We start from the raw sequence: 18616 nt of genomic DNA, 5'->3' as shown, positions 1-18616 counted from the left end.
GAAGGCCTGCACGCGGAGGTATTCAAATACGGAATCGAGGAGCTGGTAAGACGCATGCATCAACTTCATTGCAAAACATGGTCAGACGAGTACATTCCCGACGATAGGAATGTAAGTGTTCCTTACGCAGTTTACAAGAAGGGAGATGCTGCAAACTGTCCCAACTATCGCGGTATCACCCATCGGCTGATTAGACCTTATCAGGGCCGCTTTAATTCTGGTAAATCTACCACCGGCTAGATTTTCACTGTGCGCCAAATCTAGGAAAACTTAAAAATTACGTTGAGCAACACCATCAGCTCAGTCATATTTGGAAAGGACATCTATGAGACGTTAAAAACTTAATGGGGTTTCAGACAGGGTGACCTCCTATAGTCCGATTTCTTTCATTTGGCACTAGAGAAAATTATACTAGCTGCAGAACTTAACAGCACTGGAACACAATTCTTTAAGAACTTGCAATTACTGGCGCACCCTGACGACATCGATATCAGTGGCCCAAACTGCCGCACCCTACGTTCTACTTACTCCAAAAGGGAAAAGGTAGAGCAAAAAATGGGTTTGATGGTGACTGAACACATCACGAAGTTCCTGCTCTCATCAAGCAAAGACTCAGCGCATTTGCGTCTTGGCAAAAACGTCATTTATGGTAGCCATAATTTCGAAATTGTAAAGGACTTCGTTTATATGGGAACCAGCATTAATACATACAACAACGTCAGTCTAGAAATCCAGCGAAGAATCACTCTTGCCAACAAATGCTACTTTAGACTTGCTCTGCAAACGAAGATCATGCTCTAATATTGACCATGACAACATCAAATAACGCGGCTGTGGGAGCGCTCGAGTGATCTACGTATATATACGCCGTCTGGTTATATTATTAGACTGTTACGAACCGTTCATAAAACTTAATAAAAGATAACCAGAATTTAGTCTAAAATTAATCATAAATGACATGCGAACATTGTTTGCGTGTCTTATACTATTTTCACACACACGGCTTTTTGAATAATAAAGGCAGTTTACTACATTAAGGCCCTTATTGAGCTCAGTCTTCCCTACAAAATTCGAATCTATAATTATTTCATTAGTGACAAATCGAATGCCTAATGAAATCAAAAGCCCAATGCAACTCTGTTGGCAGCGTTCAGTTTCTTAGTTTTTGGTGTGTTCAGTGCTTAAAAATGTCAGTTGTCGAAGTAAATGTCATTGTCTGTCATTTTATTCGCTTGACATTTCATCCTTCATACTAATCGAGCAACTACTTCTGTGTGAAAGCAGAAAATTTACGATTTCATTAGAAGGTGAAATGAGATCATTAAGTTTCTGTGTGAAAACAGTATTAAGCGTGAAGAGCTTAGGTCAATTTAATTATTAGAACAAGCGGAAAAAGTGTCAAAAGAATTTATTCTGTGTTAATTTTAACGCAGTAAGGGTTAACAACAAGATATATGGTTTGGTATAACTGTTTTTTAAACGGTTACATTTAGCTTGACTTGACAGGCTGGTACGAATTTTGTAATTGAAATTTAATTAACTTCTAAGCTACAAGCTTGAAACTTGGAACATAGTTCAGAACCCGGTGACAATGCAATAATAAGAAAAAAATCGGCGCTAAGTGGCGCAAGGATCGAGATATTCAAAAAAATTGTATTTGTAGGTCGATTTGGCTCATATTTGGAACACATAATACATACATGAATAGAAAACGACCTATGAAAAAAATCGCCGCTAGCTGGCGCAAGGATCGAGATATTCAAAAAAATCGTATTTGTAGTCCGATTTGGCTCATATTTGGAACACATAATACATACAATAAAAAAAAGAGACCTATGAAAAAATCGCGGCTAGGTGGCGCATGGATCGAGATATTCAAAAAAATCTTATTTCTGGTCCGATTTGGTCCATATTTGGAACACATAATACATACATGAATAGAAAGCGACCTATGATGTCCGATTGGGCTCATATTTGGAACAAATATTACATTCAGTCCGGTAGAAGTGACATCAAAATATTTTGGAGTTCGAGGAGGGACAAGCATATGTGGCGCAGAGTCGAGTAAAGGTTGTGGAAGGATTATGTGTTGATGATTAGATTGTAACAAATTGTCAGGAAAGAGTCCGTGTAATAATGGGTCACTAAATGAACTAAATATAATAACAAATCATAGGCAATTAAATACAGACTAAAAACTTGAAAATAAATTAATAAAAACATTTTTAAGTTAAACGGTTTTATTGAAAACAATACATACATTAAGTAATAATAATACTAAAAGGTAGAAAATAATTAGGTAGGTTAGGTCCTGGTACTAGTCATCACACACCTCATCAATCTAGGACGTTCATCAGGCAATTAAATAAAAAAGCGTTGGATGCGTAAAATTTCTATTGATAATCATAAGTATGACCAACTGAACCTTAATCAGGTTATGCTACGCATGAGGAGTGTGATGACTAGTACCTAGGACATACCTAATTATTTTCTAGCTTTTAGTATTATTATTACTTAATGTATGTGTTGTTTTCAATAAAACCGTTTAACTTAAAATTTTTTTTATTATTTTCTTTTAACTCTAATATTTTCTGTTTAGTTTTTTTCGAGTTGGTAATGTAGAAGAAAGAAACAGCAAAAATTGTGCGATAACAGAAAACAAGTTACTATCTAGTATTTTTAGGCTTGGTATGGCGCTACATATTTTACTTCAATTCCATAATATTATTTTTATTTCACCCATTTTGGTGCTTATTGTTTCTTGAATTGGTTACATAAATTTTAAACTGTCTAATCCGAACTGTACCCCCAAAAGGACTAGACACGATCAATTAAACTCCAATGTAGACAAAAGAGATGAGTCGTAGACCACTCTCTTTAGGTGTAGTGATGTGTCGGAATTTCTAATATCAGTTACTAACTCTATTATGTATACCTAGGCCTTAAAAAAGGCATGTTTTAACTATCATAATGTTAAAAATTAAGCGAAATTTAATAAAATATTTTGTTTTACTTTTTTGCAGATTTTAAAAAATTGGAGCAAGTAATTTTGGCAGTCGACGTGAAGATTAACAAATCGAATACATTACTTTTTGTTTAAGATTCTTTGGTCTCGTGAACTCAAGAATATATAACAAAAAAGTTTCATTTGACGTCGAATCCAACAAACAAAAAAAAATGCCAAAAAAAGGCAGCAGCCTTAAAAAATGGCAACAAAACAATCGCAAATTGATTATTGGACTTACCGGGTTTTGTTTGGGCATATTTGGAATTTTATGTGGCATGTTTTATGAACAGATTTTCAATAGCATTGTGGAGAAGGTAAGATATGTCATATCATAATTATTTTAGTTGTACTGTATGCGAACTAACTTTTCGTGCGGGCGGCTAAATGGTATTCAGCAACACATTTTAAAACTTTATTTACTCTATTCAAATTTTATCCTAAGAAAAATCAGTACGGGAAACACATAAATTTAATTTCAACCGAAACAAAAAAAAAGAAACATGTAAAGAAATACTAAATTAAGATAATTACTATCGCAACGGTATCAAAATATTGTAACGAATTTTGGGAAATTCCGCTTATTTGAAACCTTCTGCTAACGCTCGAATCGCTAACTTGTTGAATAAATCATTCCAATATTCAGTATTGCAAACTGGTCTTTATTTATTTAGGTTACTTTGGGGTAGAACTTCACAATTATACGTCCAACCAATAGCGTGTTTAATCAAAAACTGATTAGACATTCCTCAGCTTCCATTGCTTATATACTCACTGTTGCCTCGTCAGCATATTTATCCAAAGGTTCAGACGTTTCCCTTCTAGAATCTCCTGCTTGGTTACCAGCGATATACATGTATATTTGTAGTTTATAGCCATATGCGTGAATATGTGTGAGTAACTACTTCGGCTGATGACCACATCTGTGTGTGTGAGATAGCTCTTCGTCGCCTTCTATATATTGCTAGCTTTAATGTGTACTGACCCGATTTTACATCATATCTTTAGATTTTTGATGCTGAATGCTAAAAACCTTCGAATAGGTCTCAGAAGTCATTTCTCAAAGTTTGGAGGCGAATCTCGAAAATTTACCCGGTGCGAGTGTCCGTTTTTTACGAATTTTTGCCACTTCATTTAAGAGCTTCCTTGATCCGATAATAGGCTAACTATATGTTTTCGAGGTCGCTGAACACGACGCCGGTATTAGTTTTTCTCTACAACCAATATATCTGGTAAAAATCATGATAAATTGACAACCAATGTACAAAAAATAGGAAATTTTCACTTTAAATGCTAAAAGAAAAACGTTAAACATTTTTTTTCCAACATGTAATACTGCATAATGTAGGAAATTTCAAGAGCTTTGAGATGCATAAAAGCCGAATCAATTTGAATTGACTCGCTTCGAGATATGAGCAAAATACTTAAATGATGCTAATACGAAAAACAGTAATATTACATGTAATCGGGTCAATGACTTTGGGAATGGACTTTTGAAGTTAATTGTAAATTTTTAAACTTTTACTTCGTTAATAACACCGATATTGTATTGTGTTAATCATTTTTGGAGTTTTTTTTTGGTGTCAGAAACACCAATAGTTCTCGTGCGTGTTCTCGTTTTATTGGCAATATCACCCAAACAGCGCTCAAAAAATTAAATGCACTTATATATACACCTGATCTTACTTACTAAAGTTTATCACTAATTATGTACTAATATTTAGAACTAAGAGAAAAGCTTAAATTTGTTTATGTCAATAGTAGCCTAAAAGAGAAGTTATGTAGACAAGTTAACATATGTAGCAATAAGAGTACATAAGAGATGAAGAAGAGAGAGTGGGTGGGTATAAAGATGTAACTTGCGCGCGTCTTTTCTTTTCTTAGGTTGTGGATAGTTTGAAGGTAAATAACAGTGCAGTGGGAGTCCATGCAACACGGCTTTATCGCTTGGTTCCGGCATGCTCGACAAACTTTTTCGCGGACCCCCAAGAAACCACAGTTTTTCATGATTTGTATGGATTGATTCTTTTGCGAACATTTCGAATGGTTCATTCCGTCCGACGAGGTCAAAGTACGGTAATCCTGCCACTTCGACCGCTTAAGCTGAGATGAGCAGCAAAATTTGATGTTATCGAACAAATGTAAAGGAAATGTTAAACTCTAGTCAACTGTAATTAAAAACTGCCAAATGTAGGAAATCATAAAATACAATTTGGCGGGAATTGTTTGAGCAAAATTTAAAAAAGTACAGGAAGCTTATTCGACTTGAGTAATCGATACCTCGATAGGTACTTGTACGAGATAATCGGCTACAAAAATTACTCGTACTCGGAGTACGTGCTTCTTTTCCGATTGTTGATGTGCTACATTTTAATTTGCCCTTCAAATTGGTGGACCTACATTTCTTCTGTCGAATCTGCACAGCATCTGCAAAGGAGATAAACATGCTTGGAAGAAAAAACACTCTGAGGGCTTGTTAAAAAAAAAAACTTTTTCAAAGCATTTTTGATGTTATTTGTGCCCCACTTAAACGTGGAACCTATGGTAGATCACTAACTCTGGTTAGTCGGACCTCTACACCACGGCGACCGAAATTGCTTAAATTTACGGCTCTATCAGAAATAAACTAAACTTACAAATCAGTTTCAAAATAATTTGCTGTCAATATTTTATAGCAAATACTCAGCGCGGCCTTTTATTTATTAACTCTTAATCAACCCAATTGAACTTATTATCGTAAGTTGAAGTACGAATAAAGATTGCACGAGACTTTCAATTCACGTTTGCGTGCGGAAATGTAGTTGGAAGAGATTGTCTTTGCTTTTTCATTAATTGGTAGTCAGTTATTTAATCGAAGATTGTGACCTTTTACTTAGGGATTATTACAAAACAAGCATAGCGATGAGAACATCGTTCTAAGAGCTTTTGATCCATGCGGTCTTTATATGTGACCCGGTCTATGAAAAGGTGGCTTATGACTCAAAAAAAAAAATTGCGAGAAACAGCGTTAAAGATAAGCAATGCATTTCTTCAGTTTCTTAGTAGTAGTAAGAAGAAGAATTGATCTCACTTTGTGGTCTCAATTTGACGTAAGTTATCGTTCAGCAGTGATGAGGTGCCCACGGCAACCAGAGCTTTTGGTCTTCTCTTCCAGTTTGCACCGTGCTACTCCTTAAAACTATCCTACAAATTAGCGGGATGAGACCTACATGTTTTGTGCCGACTAAGAAAGGCATATGCAAAACAGTTGCATTTTTCTTAAGAACCTTTTCATTGCAGAAATACACTCGGAATGTTTGCCTAATACCTGCCGGTGGCGACGCCGTTTAGAAACCACTGTTCTAACGTATTTTGCTAATTCTTTTTCCGAGGCGTGAATCCAGGACCCTTACTTTCCTTCTGATAGTGACTGTAGGTAATTATTTATTACAAGAGGTCCAGACTTTCTAGAACTTCAGTACGGCTGTAAATGTTTCTACTTATTATCAACCTCGGTAAACCGGAGCTAAACCCAAATAAAAAAAACTACGTCGGCTCGCCAGGTTCCAGGCTGGGTCGCTTGAAGGTCAAAGCAGGCTCAATATGATAGCTGTTGACCTAAGGGACCGAAAGGAGGCCACCTAGCTGCCATAGATGACTACTCATTTGGTGGCGAGATCTATCTATAGTAATGTCTTACAAGCTTGAATATCGAGGACTACAAAAAATGTAGTTTTTGTGTTCTTGTTTTGCTAGGAGTTATTAACATAGAACATACATATGTTCGCCTTTTCCAGAGTTTCTACTCCTACAACCAAGTGCTTCCTAAACGCTGCTGTCATGATAAAAAGATCGATTGGTAGCATGTAGCATTTCACAGTTCTACCTACATAGGTGTCAAGAGAGACGTTACGTAATGATGATGTAAGTTGAAGCTTGAGCTCTTCATCTTATTGTTATAAGGTACAAGTTCTATGTCTGAGATCTTTACCCCTCAATGCTCTTTAAAGCATATGCCATATACGAATGTGGTGCTCTATTAACATTCTTCTATAAGCGTGTGTGCAAAAAGTAGTTAAGAATTTCAGATTATTTAAACATCTAATAGTCTACTTTGGATATTAGTACATGGTGGCCGTGCTTAGCTGGGTTCTTACTTAACAAAAAAGTACAAAATTGGCGGCAACCTTGCAAAATCATCCTAAGCAGTAACACCAAAGGGGATAAATATTGTGACGAATATTACCATCACTAAGTCATACTAATATCACTAAGCCGATACTAAGCAGCCACTCGTATGTACGTAAACAAATCAATCATCATGTATACACATACATAGAAGGCAGCAGAGAGATACTCATAAACGCATGTCATCACCAGCCGAAGTAGTACTCATATATACACACGCATATGGATACAAACTACAAATATACATGTATATGACTGGTAACCAAGCATGAAGTTCACGAAAATACTAGACATTAGGAGAAATATGCGGACAAGGCAACAGAGAGTATAAAAGCAGCAAAAGCTGAGTAGTCAGTAATCAGTTTCGATTTAAGCACGCTATTGGTTGTGAAGTATAAGTGTTATTGTGAAGTACTTTCAAAGTAGTCTAATAAAGACCATTTTGCATTATTGAATATTGGAGTTACTTATTCAACAGTTTAGCGATTCGAACGTTAGCAGAAGGTTTGGAATAAGCGGAAATTCCCTAAATTCGTTACAATATTTATCCTCTTTGTCTCAGTAACAACACATAGATAGAAATTTCATTGAAATCGCTTGAGGTCTTTTCGGGTCAATAGTGAATGTACTAAAAAAAAACACAAGAGTTAATTTAATAATTAATTTATATATTTATGTTAATCCCAAAATAAACTTTGTCCAATTTTCGTATAGGAAATGATCCTGCGTCCCGACTCACAAGTCTACGACAAATGGAAAAGCCCGCCCATGTCATTGAGTTTAGATATATACCTTTTCAATTGGACAAACCCAGACGATTTTAAAAATCTTTCTACGAAACCAAGTTTTGAGCAGCTGGGTCCTTACCGCTTTACTGAAATTCAGGATAAAACTGACATACAGTGGGTGCCTGAAAATTCAACGGTGACATACCGGCGAAAAAGTGATTACTACTTTGATGCAGAGGGAAGTAATGGTACCTTGGATGATGTGGTAGTCACGCTTAATGCTGTAGCGCTGGTGGGTAGAATAAAGTTTTTGTTTTAATAAAATTGGTTTTTACTTTTTATACGACCTTTTCTATATAGTCCGCTGCTGGTAAGGCCAAACGCTGGAATAGCGCTCGTCGTAATTTCGTTGATGTTGGATTAAAGATGTACGGGCAAGAAATGTCAATAGCACGTACAATTGATGAGATGCTATTCACTGGCTACGAAGATGATATGTTGGCGATGGCACGAGCTATGCCGCTTTTTGGCAAAGATGTTCAAGTACCTTTCGATAAATTTGGTTGGTTTTATACGGTAAGTAGACAAAGTTAGAGTTAATTATGTGTCTACTGCCTATGCATACTCAAATAGAAAGTTTGTGGGACTTCTCGCCACATTTTCTATTCTGTATAGGGAAACTGCCTGAAGAAGCACGAATAGTACAAAAAAGCGTAGAGGAAAAGGCAAAACTATTTGTTTTGCCTCTAGGTTAGGTTAGGTTAGGTGGTAGCTGCCCTAATAAGGATAGCTCACTTATACTGTTTTCACACAGAAACTTAATGATCTCATTTCACCTGCTAATGAAATCGTAAATTTTTTGCTTTCACACAGAAGTAATTGCTCGATTAGTATGAAGGATGAGACAGACAATCATGGCGGAACGATACAAGGTGGGAGCATGGTGACATACCTACAAACAAAAAAAAATCCATGTACTTGTAAATTCCATGGACAAATGTCAAAATCGTACTGCGCCGGTAGTTGATGTATCAAATCAAATAAAAAAGGTTATAATCAGCTGTTTGATGCGGCCACCTTGTATCGTTCCGCCATGCAGACAATGACATTTGCTTTGAAAACTAAGAAGCGGAAACGGAAGCGGAACGCTATCAACAGAGTTGCATTGTGCTTTTGACTTCATTAGGCATTCGATTAGCTACTAATGAAATAATAATAGATTCGAATTTTGTAGGGAAGATTGAGCTCAATAAGCGTCTTAATGTAGAAAACTGTCTTTATTATTCAATAAGCCGTCTGTGTGAAAACAGTATTAGACAACACGAAGGTCCGTTGTGATACCACATACATCAAAAATAACGGTGACTTAGATCTAGCTACTTAGAGAATAGTTGGGTAGCAACGATAAAGCTCCGAATGATACCGATCTCAACTTTGGATAACTCCTCGGGAGATCCAAGTGAGTCGCGACCGAAGTACTTTCGCCTAGTTCTGGCAAAAGCTGGGCAATCAAGCATAAAGTGATTTGGTGATTCCACCTCATCATCCTCCATACAGCTGCAGCAGGATGGAGTTTCCAGTATATTGAGACGTACCGCATGAATACCCATGGGACAGTGCGCTGTCAAAACCCCAATGACCATTGATAGGTGGGCCTTAGTGAACCCAATTATATCAGCAGACCTCCTGCCATCCACTTTCGGCCAGAGAGATCTTGCTACCCTGCAAGACGTGGTGTTCGCTCAACGTTTGCTGAGCTCACTCGAGGCTCAGCTATGGAGGAGCAATTCCGCCCCTTGAGTTTAAGACCTACACCTGGTTGGGCCAGCACCTTATGGGCAAAATTATTTAAGTAGCATTCGACAACACCGAGATTGTCGGCTTCTATTTTTCGAAGTCTTTGTTACAGAATTAAGTACAGCGTAAGCTCTGCTGTGAATGAACCGATCACCATATTCGTAAAATTGCAGCGCCGGGTTGCAGCATTACTCGGAGACTGCCGGAGAAAGAAGTACACTATATTCGGACGTTGTAACAAAAGGGTACTAAAAGACAGAATACTTCAATCTCTAAATGGATGGTGGACCTAGCCACAACGGTGGTGTATAGATTCCGGAACTTAATATTATTCCAGGTAATGGGCTGCCAACGATCTGTTCGAAAGTCACCGATTGGAACTATCTTATCTAGATTAAATCATCAATGGGAGACCCATCAACACAGGAGTTCACTTCCAGGGTGACTGAGCTTATTTATCCCAGATCGGTTTCTACTTACACTTCGTGGTCTGCTGAAAAAATATCGCAACCTCTTTCTACAGCACACGGCAGATTTTGGCTACCCGAAAATGATGGGTTAGTTTTATGGACCTCTATGTTAACATATGTGCAGAATCTGACCTATCACCAGGGCTATCACAATGTCTAAACAGGCCAAAGTTATCTAATTCTGTCCTAACGCCATCCCTTCTAAGGAAGAACTTACAAAGTTATTCTACACTTCCTCTTTTCAACATTCCTCTGCTGGCAAAGCCTGCTGTCGATAGAATGCTTTCTGAGCCAGAATGCCCTTATCCGTTCGCATAGTATGACCTCGTTTGAGGAAGCGATGAGCTACATATATTTCGCTACATAAAACGTCTTTGTCATCACGGAGGTCTTTGTCTCATCTTCTTTAGAACTATTCTCTTGTATACACCAAGGGTCAGAACCTTTTTTCGACATTAAACCTACTTCCGTGCATATATCTAAAAAAAAGTTCGAGGCGCAACATACCTCCGAAGAGAATTTAGGCCGAGCTACGAGTTGGCGGGACGGGACGTACATGTTTTATGCCGACTCCGAACGACATCTGCACAGCAGGTGAGTTTTCACTGAGTAACTTTGTGTAACTTGGGAGTGTTTGCCAAATCTCTGCCATCGGGCGACACAGCTTAGAATTTTTTTATAATTGAAGAAACCTGTTTTTAATTTTTAAGGTAACTCTGTCGGGACTTGATCCCATGACCTTAGGTGTGGTAGGCGGAGCAATGAACAGTGAAGAGGTGTACACATACTTAGGTTAGGTTGGGTCGCAGCTGTCCAGTTAAAAAACAGCTCATTTAGACACTTTTATATAGGTTCGTTGTGCTACCAGATCTACTCTAACGGTGAATCTGGCTTCCGGCTTTTCAACGAATCGCTGCGTAGCAACGAAAAGGCTACCAATGAGGTACACATTGCTCTTAGAAATATCCTCCGAAGAATTGAATACGTCCCTCGTCTTCGTAAAGGCTGGACAGCTGAGCATAAGGTGACTGGATGACTCCACCTCGTCGTCTTCCATACAGCTAACACAGCTCGGGCCGTCGCGTGTATAGTATGGGCGTACAGCATGGACTCCCATTGTGTAGTGCCCTGTGAACCCACCATTGATTGATAAGCTTAGATGGTTCACAAGCTTATAACCCGCGTCTTGAGGTCATGGGCGCCAGGGCTGCGGACATTTTGGCTACGATTTCAACGGGGTACAGACTCAGTATCGCGTTAAGTACCAGTGTAGGTGTTGTACGAAGGGCCCCGTTACTCCAACCATCGCCGATTGCTGCACTATTTCTAACTTCTTGACCGCTGAAGAAGTATCTAGTGCTCTCCACCAGATCAGAACTCCAACGAAGAGAATCGGTTTGACCACCATATCGTACGGTTGCCAATTACCCTTCGATAGCAGTACAAGGCAACCGAAGCCTTCCTTGCCCTGTCCTCTACTTTAAGCTTCAATGACAGCTTGCTGTCACGAATAATTCGAAGGTTCTTAAACCTAGATAGCACTAGCAGTTTTGTTCTTTTTTATATACATACTAGAAGACCCGGCGTTGTCCTGCCCTAAATTTGGCCTATCTGCATACATTTTAATAAGCTTTTTCCGTCTAACTCTGCCCTTCCACGTCTTCACTTTTTCCTAATCCTTTTATTTACTCCTCCCTCCGTCTTTTTCGCTCCATCTATCTCCATCTTCGTCTCATTCTATCTCTCAATCTCCTTCTCTCTTTTCTCTTCTCTCAATTTCTTCTCATTCCTCTGCATTCCTTATTGCCTCTCCCAGGGGGTGGTATGTATTTTATTCCAGTTCCAGTCCCACTCCCACTCCGAGTCTCAGTCCCAGTCCCACTCCGAGTCTCAGTCCCAGTCCTAGTCCTAATCCCAGTCCCAGTCCGTCTCTGGATAATACATTACTCTGTACTAAAGCACTCATCAACAGCTTTCATTTGATATCCATATTCTATAAAAACATTCTAGGGGTACTCGGGTCCACGTTTCGGCCTATATCTCGAGACCCTGTACGCAACCAAACCTATGTAGTAACCACCGCGTGAAGTTTAGGCAACTTGTCTGAAAGTTTGAACAAAATCGACCCACGCATCTCTTCAAACACCGGCGACCAACTAGCACACATTTTAGCCTCTCTTTTTATATATATAGATTTTTATTTTTCACACTTCACTATAATATTAAAACGAAATGGAGATTTTCTTTGTTTTTGAAATTCGGTTTAAAAATTGCACATGGAACAACTAAAGACTCTCCTGAATTAAAAAAATGTCACAGTACCTCTAAATCGCGGGCCCCCACCCACCCTCTCGGCGGGCCTGGTGATGTATAGCACATCATATCATTCGCTATAATATTTTTTATTGATAAGCACGTTTTTTAATTAAACACCAACTAATTACACGGAATTATATCTGATACCCTGAAAATGTGAGTGCCGGTGCGTATACGTAACATTTTATTATTACGTATAAACATATAAAAAAATTGCAATAAAATAATATTGCGACTATAAACTGAGATATAACATATCCTATCTTTCAAGTTAGATCAAACTACACACGGGGTATGAAACAAATTCAAAATCGGTTCAGTAGTTTAGGAGTACATTTGCGCCAAACATAGTGACACGTGATTTTTATATATTAAGATATGTTCTTGTATTATCACTATGCGCCCCACAAGCATCTATAATACAAAATGAAGGATATGACATTTCCACTGCTCTTAAAATGAACATTTTATGCCATTAACTATTTTCTTATTGTTATTATTTTAGTAATATTTTTATGAAAATTGTTAACTATTATAAGAAAATAATGAATATACAAACAAACAAACAAACAAACAAGCTCCCCCAATGGAGGGCGAGTGACTGATTAATTTTGACTCATTTTGGGTACATGTGTTGTCCTTTGCAGCGACTATGATAAACAGTCACGCAAAACGACAGTTTCGCACTACAGGTTTAAACTGAAATAACCAAAAAAGGCACATTTTGAACCCGACCCCCTCATATTTTGATGAAATTTTGCATAGAGGTACACTTTACCTATGCAAACACAACCTCATTTTTAGAAATTGCATTTTTGAAAAATTGTGGGCGTGGCAAGGTGTCAAAGTTGTGAAAAATACGTGAAAAATGACGGTAATAGGTACTTTTGTGCTACGGAATGGCTCAACTGATTTCAAAGATCCTAATACCATTGGAAAGATATTCGAATTGGCTTTCGAAAATATGTACTGTAAACAAATTTTATAACACTGAAAAATTTTTTGTTTAAAATATAAAATTTTAAACTTGGCAAAAAATTCAAAGGCCAAGTGTTTTAAAATAAAATATATTTTTATTAAAAAGGTCTATTTAATCATCCTTATCGCGAAGTTCACGCTGAAAAGATTTCGCCTTCACTTCTTTTGTTCGGGTGAACTTTTTCCGCCTATCGACAATTTCGAGCGAACAAAAGTTCACTTCGAAACAGCTGATGATGCTCTATTGCGAATTAGCAGTGAACAAATAATTTACTTACAATTGTGTAAATTTTGTAACCAAACATATATTTGCTTAAAATACAACAAAAATAGAAATAAAAAATTTATAAAATAACGTTTAGTATTGCACTTAGGTTGGTATTGATTGAGAGTGAGAATATAAATGTGAAAGCGATTCGGAGGCCGTTAAGGGACCGTTCTAACCTTTTGGAGCTAAATGATTCCCTGTAAACTAAAAATTACTACACTTTTGAATAACAAGTTATTTTTTTCCAATTAGCTTTCGCCAATATTACAGGCTAAACATGTAGGTATTCTAATATTTGCTAGATATTCTTACCAACTCCTTGCCACTATTGAAGCAAAAATTTGGAGTTCCACCAATTTTAAAATTCTGTACATGTCTTCGTTTTTTCGCATAGGGAAAAGGCGTTGGAATGGACCATGAAGTGGGCCTTAGCCAATCTTGTTTCAGTGAGGTGCTCAACATTTTGGAACCGTTGCTTTTTCCACAATGGATAAGTTGGCCGACTGATACGTTGTCATAAAAAATAGAATTTACATACTTAGCAATACAGGAATTTCACTTTTTCCCACTCAGCTTCCGATTGTGCATTATTTATTGATTTATTTCTAATAATAAAAGTACATATAATTATAAGAGTATCAAATTTCAAAACAAAAAATTACTTACATTTTGTTTTCCTCTCGTCCGCCTGTAAAATATAAGTGAACAAATTTGGGTTTCCCCGCTGTTCATTTCGCCCGAACAAAGAGTTGCCGATAAGGTGAAATCTTTTTCGAACACGAACAATTTTTTCGCCACCCTCTGCGATAGGGTGAACAAAAACTGTGAATATTTTCGGGTGGAAATAAAACTCGCGATAAGGGTGAATATATATAACATATCCAAAAACTAAAATGGCGTTTTTTTTTTTTTTTTACAAAAATTTTTTAATTAAATTCATCTCTCTATATTTTGATATCATAGTACTTTTGAGCTGTGATAACTACAGAATGGCTGAACCGATTTTTAAAGATCTTGGTACCCGTAGAAAGGTATTCAAATAGGCTTTCGAATACGTATACTGCAAGAATTTTTATTTCGCTGAAACACCATTTTTTAAGTATTTTAAAAACTAAACGTGGAAAAAATTACAAAGATAAAGCATTTAAAAGCTTTTCAGTGTATTAAAAATTTTCCCAGTATATGATTACGATAGCCGATTAGAATACATTTCCAATGGTACCAAGATCTTTGAAATCGGTTGAGCCATTCCATAGTTATCACTGCTCAAAAGTACCTTTTACCGTCATTTTTCATTCCTTTTTCACACTTTTGACACCTTGCCACGCCCACAATTTTTCAAAAATGCAATTTCTAAAAACGAGGTGGTGTTTGTATAGGTAAAGTGTACCTCTATGCAAAATTTCATCAAAATCTCAGAGGGTCGGGTTCAAAATGTGCCTTTTTTTTATAGGTTTTGATATAAAATTGATCTTATATGTATGTATTTAAAATAATTAATCAAAAACTGCAAAAGGGGCGATTGCAATTTCGTAGGACATCACAATGTTAAAAGTGTCAGTTAAAAACACTGCGAGGGAAGAGAATTAGGGCTAGTTCCGTCTCTTAGTGCCATAGGTCTGCATTAGTATGGAACTGGTGCGATTCGCTTCTACAATCATTCAGTATGTACCTCTCTGTATGTAATATCGAATCTGTACTGTATTTGCACTGTAGAAGTTTAATAGCAAATAGGACAGTCAAATGATTCACCTATTTTATTTCACACTCATCCGCTTAAAAAGTCAACAACAATTTAATAGTAATTAGCTTTTTTTCTTTTAATTCAGCGAAATGGAAGTGCTGATTTGACTGGCGTATTTAATGTTTTTACTGGAGCAGATGATATTTCGAAAATCGGTCAAATGCACTCATGGAACTACAAACAGCATACTGGCTTCTTTGAATCGAGTTGTGGGCTTGTCAATGGCTCAGCAGGTGAATTTCATCCCCCATACTTGGAAGTAAATGGAAGTGTGTCGCTTTATACGCCCGATTTGTGTCGTACGATACCATTGGATTATGTGGGTACTGAAGAGATAGAGGGCATACGTGGTTATAAGTTCAGCGGTGGGCAGAGATCGGTGGATAATGGTATGTATGTAGAATGTTTTTAAAAAAGTTTTAGGTAGTAATCGGTTAGCTTATGTTGAGTGTGTACATTAATGTAAAAAATGTTAGTAACGGGGACGAATAGTTTTTCATTCATTTAATTTTTTTTATTTTTTCAGGCAGCCTATATCCAGAAAATAAATGTTTTTGCGGTAGTCAGTGTGTGCCTTCGGGTGTTATGAATGTCTCGTCCTGCCGTTTTGGTTCGCCTGTTTTTATGTCATATCCACATTTCTATAATGCTGATCCATTTTATTTGGAACAAGTTGATGGCCTCAAACCTGAAAAAGACAAACATGAATTCTATATGATATTAGAGCCACGTACAGGTGTCGCATTGGAGGTTGCAGCGCGTTTTCAACTCAATATGCTTGTTGAACCGATTAAAGGAGTAAGGTGAGCAACTTTTAATGTTTTAATATGAAAGTAGGTAAAAGGTGTCTGAATAAGAATGGCGCTTAAGTCCCGATCCAATTAGCACGACGACCCTTAATTAGATCTATTGTGCCTATTACTGTATGTGGAGGTCGTATCATGTATTTAGGTCCCTTTGCAAATTATCCATATTGATACCTCCCGATTTTTTTATTCTTGTTAGACCTCGATGCACGACGACCCTTAGATCTTTTGTGCCTATTACTGTATGTGGAGGTCGTACCATATATTTAGGTACCTTTTCAGGCTTTTTTCTCCATTTGACGAGGAGATTAAGAGTCACGCCACCTAGATGCGAGAGTCTCGGCCTCGCCTCGCCATCTTAAAAAAATTTTGTGTTCGGCTCCCAGATCATCCATTAGCTTGGCTGACATAATGAGGACACTCCTCGGGGATAAGTCTCTTCGTAGAAATTCTCTCCCACAAACTGCTATGCATCTCACCCGTTATGTCAATACAAACTTGTTGATGCTGCTTGCTTAATTTTGTAACTTTCCCGACGTTTTTTGCTACCTTCCCGTATAGGAGTGACGTTTTCGGTAGTAGCTCCTTAAACCTCCTAACTTCTTTTCCGACTTCTTTATGGAAGTCCCCACTAGGTAACCCATTCTGGTGAATGATGTCAGTATAACGTGTGTCTGTATTACTCGTGCCATGCGCACGTGCTTAACCGGGACAAGGCTTTGTGAGAAGAAAGGTTATTCAGTCCCACAACATAAAGAAACTAAGAAAGTAGCTTCCACTCACCCAAAAATCGATAAAAGATCAGGTCAGGAGCCAGGAGCAGGTACAAATTAGAAAACAGCATTTCAGATTCGCGGATTGCGACAGGTTTGAGGAATGATGGTAGCTGCATCCACCGACAACTTGGAGACGCTGATCATGCTGATCATAAGCAAATGCCTTCAAACGATGAGTCGCATAAATGCGAAGCTAGTCCACTTAACCACTATAAAAAGCAAAAAATTCTCTTCTTCATCTAAATCTCTCATTTGAAGCCAAATATCTTGGCATAATTCTAGACTCGAATGTAAGCTGGAAGAAGAACGTTGAGGTGAAATCGAGGAGAACTCTTCCAGAGTACTGCGCATGCAAAAGAGCTTTGGTTGGAACTGTGAACTTTCGCCGTGTAACAAAAAAAAGGAGCAATCAGCATGGTTCCAGTGAGCAGTGCCCCTCAGGTAGTTGAACGTCATCCTTCTGGAAAGTAGTTAAGCGGCAAAAAACTGATGTCCAGGTATGGGGGATCCTTCAAGTGAGGATTAGGAGGAGTGCTTAGACAGTAATACTGACATTACGGTGTACGCCGATAGTTCAAAAATAGAAGAGGGTACTGGGATACAAGCTGTACTCGAAATTGGAAAGCCTTTCCGACTTCCTGACGCTTCCAGTACCCTCTAGGAGTAGGATTATGCCACAGAGAAAGCGGCTAGAATGCTGCAGAACAGTAGCCTTTGAAACCAATGTTACGATGTTTGTTGGCAGCCAGGCTGACTTAAAGGCAGCCTCACTGGTGTAATAGGTCATTTTATTGTCACCCTTTGCTGGATCCCCTGGTATAGCAATATTGAGGAGAATTATTTCTGATTAGATGGCCAGTAAAACTTAAAGAAAGTGATGTAAACGAGTCGGACTGCTCCGTAAGACCATCTGGGCTACCTACTGAATAATATCTAGGCATACACTATAAGGGTCCAAGGCTGAAAACAAGGCGGTTCAGATTACTGGATGAACGGGTTTTCGATAGACTAGCGGAGGTAAGAAAGGTGGTTATTTCGCTTCAATTTAAGCTCAACTGGGCATGTAAGCGGTTTTAATATATGATAATAATTAGGAAGCATCTGACTGGGCTAATGTTGCCTAGCCCCGGCATTCTCAGTGGACAAAATTTACCTGAGTGGAGTGTGGAAAGTTCCTATGCACGCCCTCTTAACCGAACCTTACCTACCTTAACTAGGAGTTTGGTATAGTGGACTCTGCGGATTCATGGTGACCACATCCTCCTCGCATGTGATGCGGAAAAGCAAAAGATATATTATACCAAATACCATCCTTGATTTCTCGAGGACGCTCAACTTGGATGAGGTAACTGTGAGGAGAAGAGACAGATTATTTCACGAAAAATTATAAACTTTAATTTATCCTTGCTTTGCCGCACCTATTTATTTGAAAAGATGAAGGAAAATTTTAGATGACTGGACAGGTCTAAGATCGGTGAACCCTGGAAATCAAATACAGCCTTAAGTTATTTTAATCAGCAGAGGAACGTTGTCAAATGTTGTTTTGTTAAGTTCTAGATAGT

At 37.9% G+C, this 18616-nt stretch overlaps 1 protein-coding gene across 2 annotated transcripts in view; it reads left to right on the top strand.

Moving 5' to 3' along the window:
• The window catches only part of LOC137240689 (protein peste-like), a 262876-nt gene that overhangs the window by 107629 nt on the left and 136631 nt on the right, over nucleotides 1–18616 (top strand). For both annotated transcript variants that reach the window (XR_010949805.1, XM_067767265.1), the window contains exons 2-6: nucleotides 3024–3321; nucleotides 7886–8191; nucleotides 8260–8475; nucleotides 15558–15861; nucleotides 15999–16275. Coding sequence is in view for 1 of the 2 variants with exons in the window: in XM_067767265.1 (XP_067623366.1) it covers nucleotides 3178–3321; nucleotides 7886–8191; nucleotides 8260–8475; nucleotides 15558–15861; nucleotides 15999–16275 (1247 nt within the window). In the remaining variant the exon portion in view is untranslated. The remainder of the gene's footprint in view (nucleotides 1–3023; nucleotides 3322–7885; nucleotides 8192–8259; nucleotides 8476–15557; nucleotides 15862–15998; nucleotides 16276–18616) is intronic.

Source organism: Eurosta solidaginis, chromosome 2 (genome assembly GCF_040869045.1).
Source record: "Eurosta solidaginis isolate ZX-2024a chromosome 2, ASM4086904v1, whole genome shotgun sequence".
NCBI classification, from domain to species: Eukaryota; Metazoa; Arthropoda; class Insecta; order Diptera; family Tephritidae; genus Eurosta; species Eurosta solidaginis.
The sequence above is the reverse complement of the archived record's forward strand: the minus strand, read 5'-3'. Positions and strand labels throughout refer to the sequence as shown.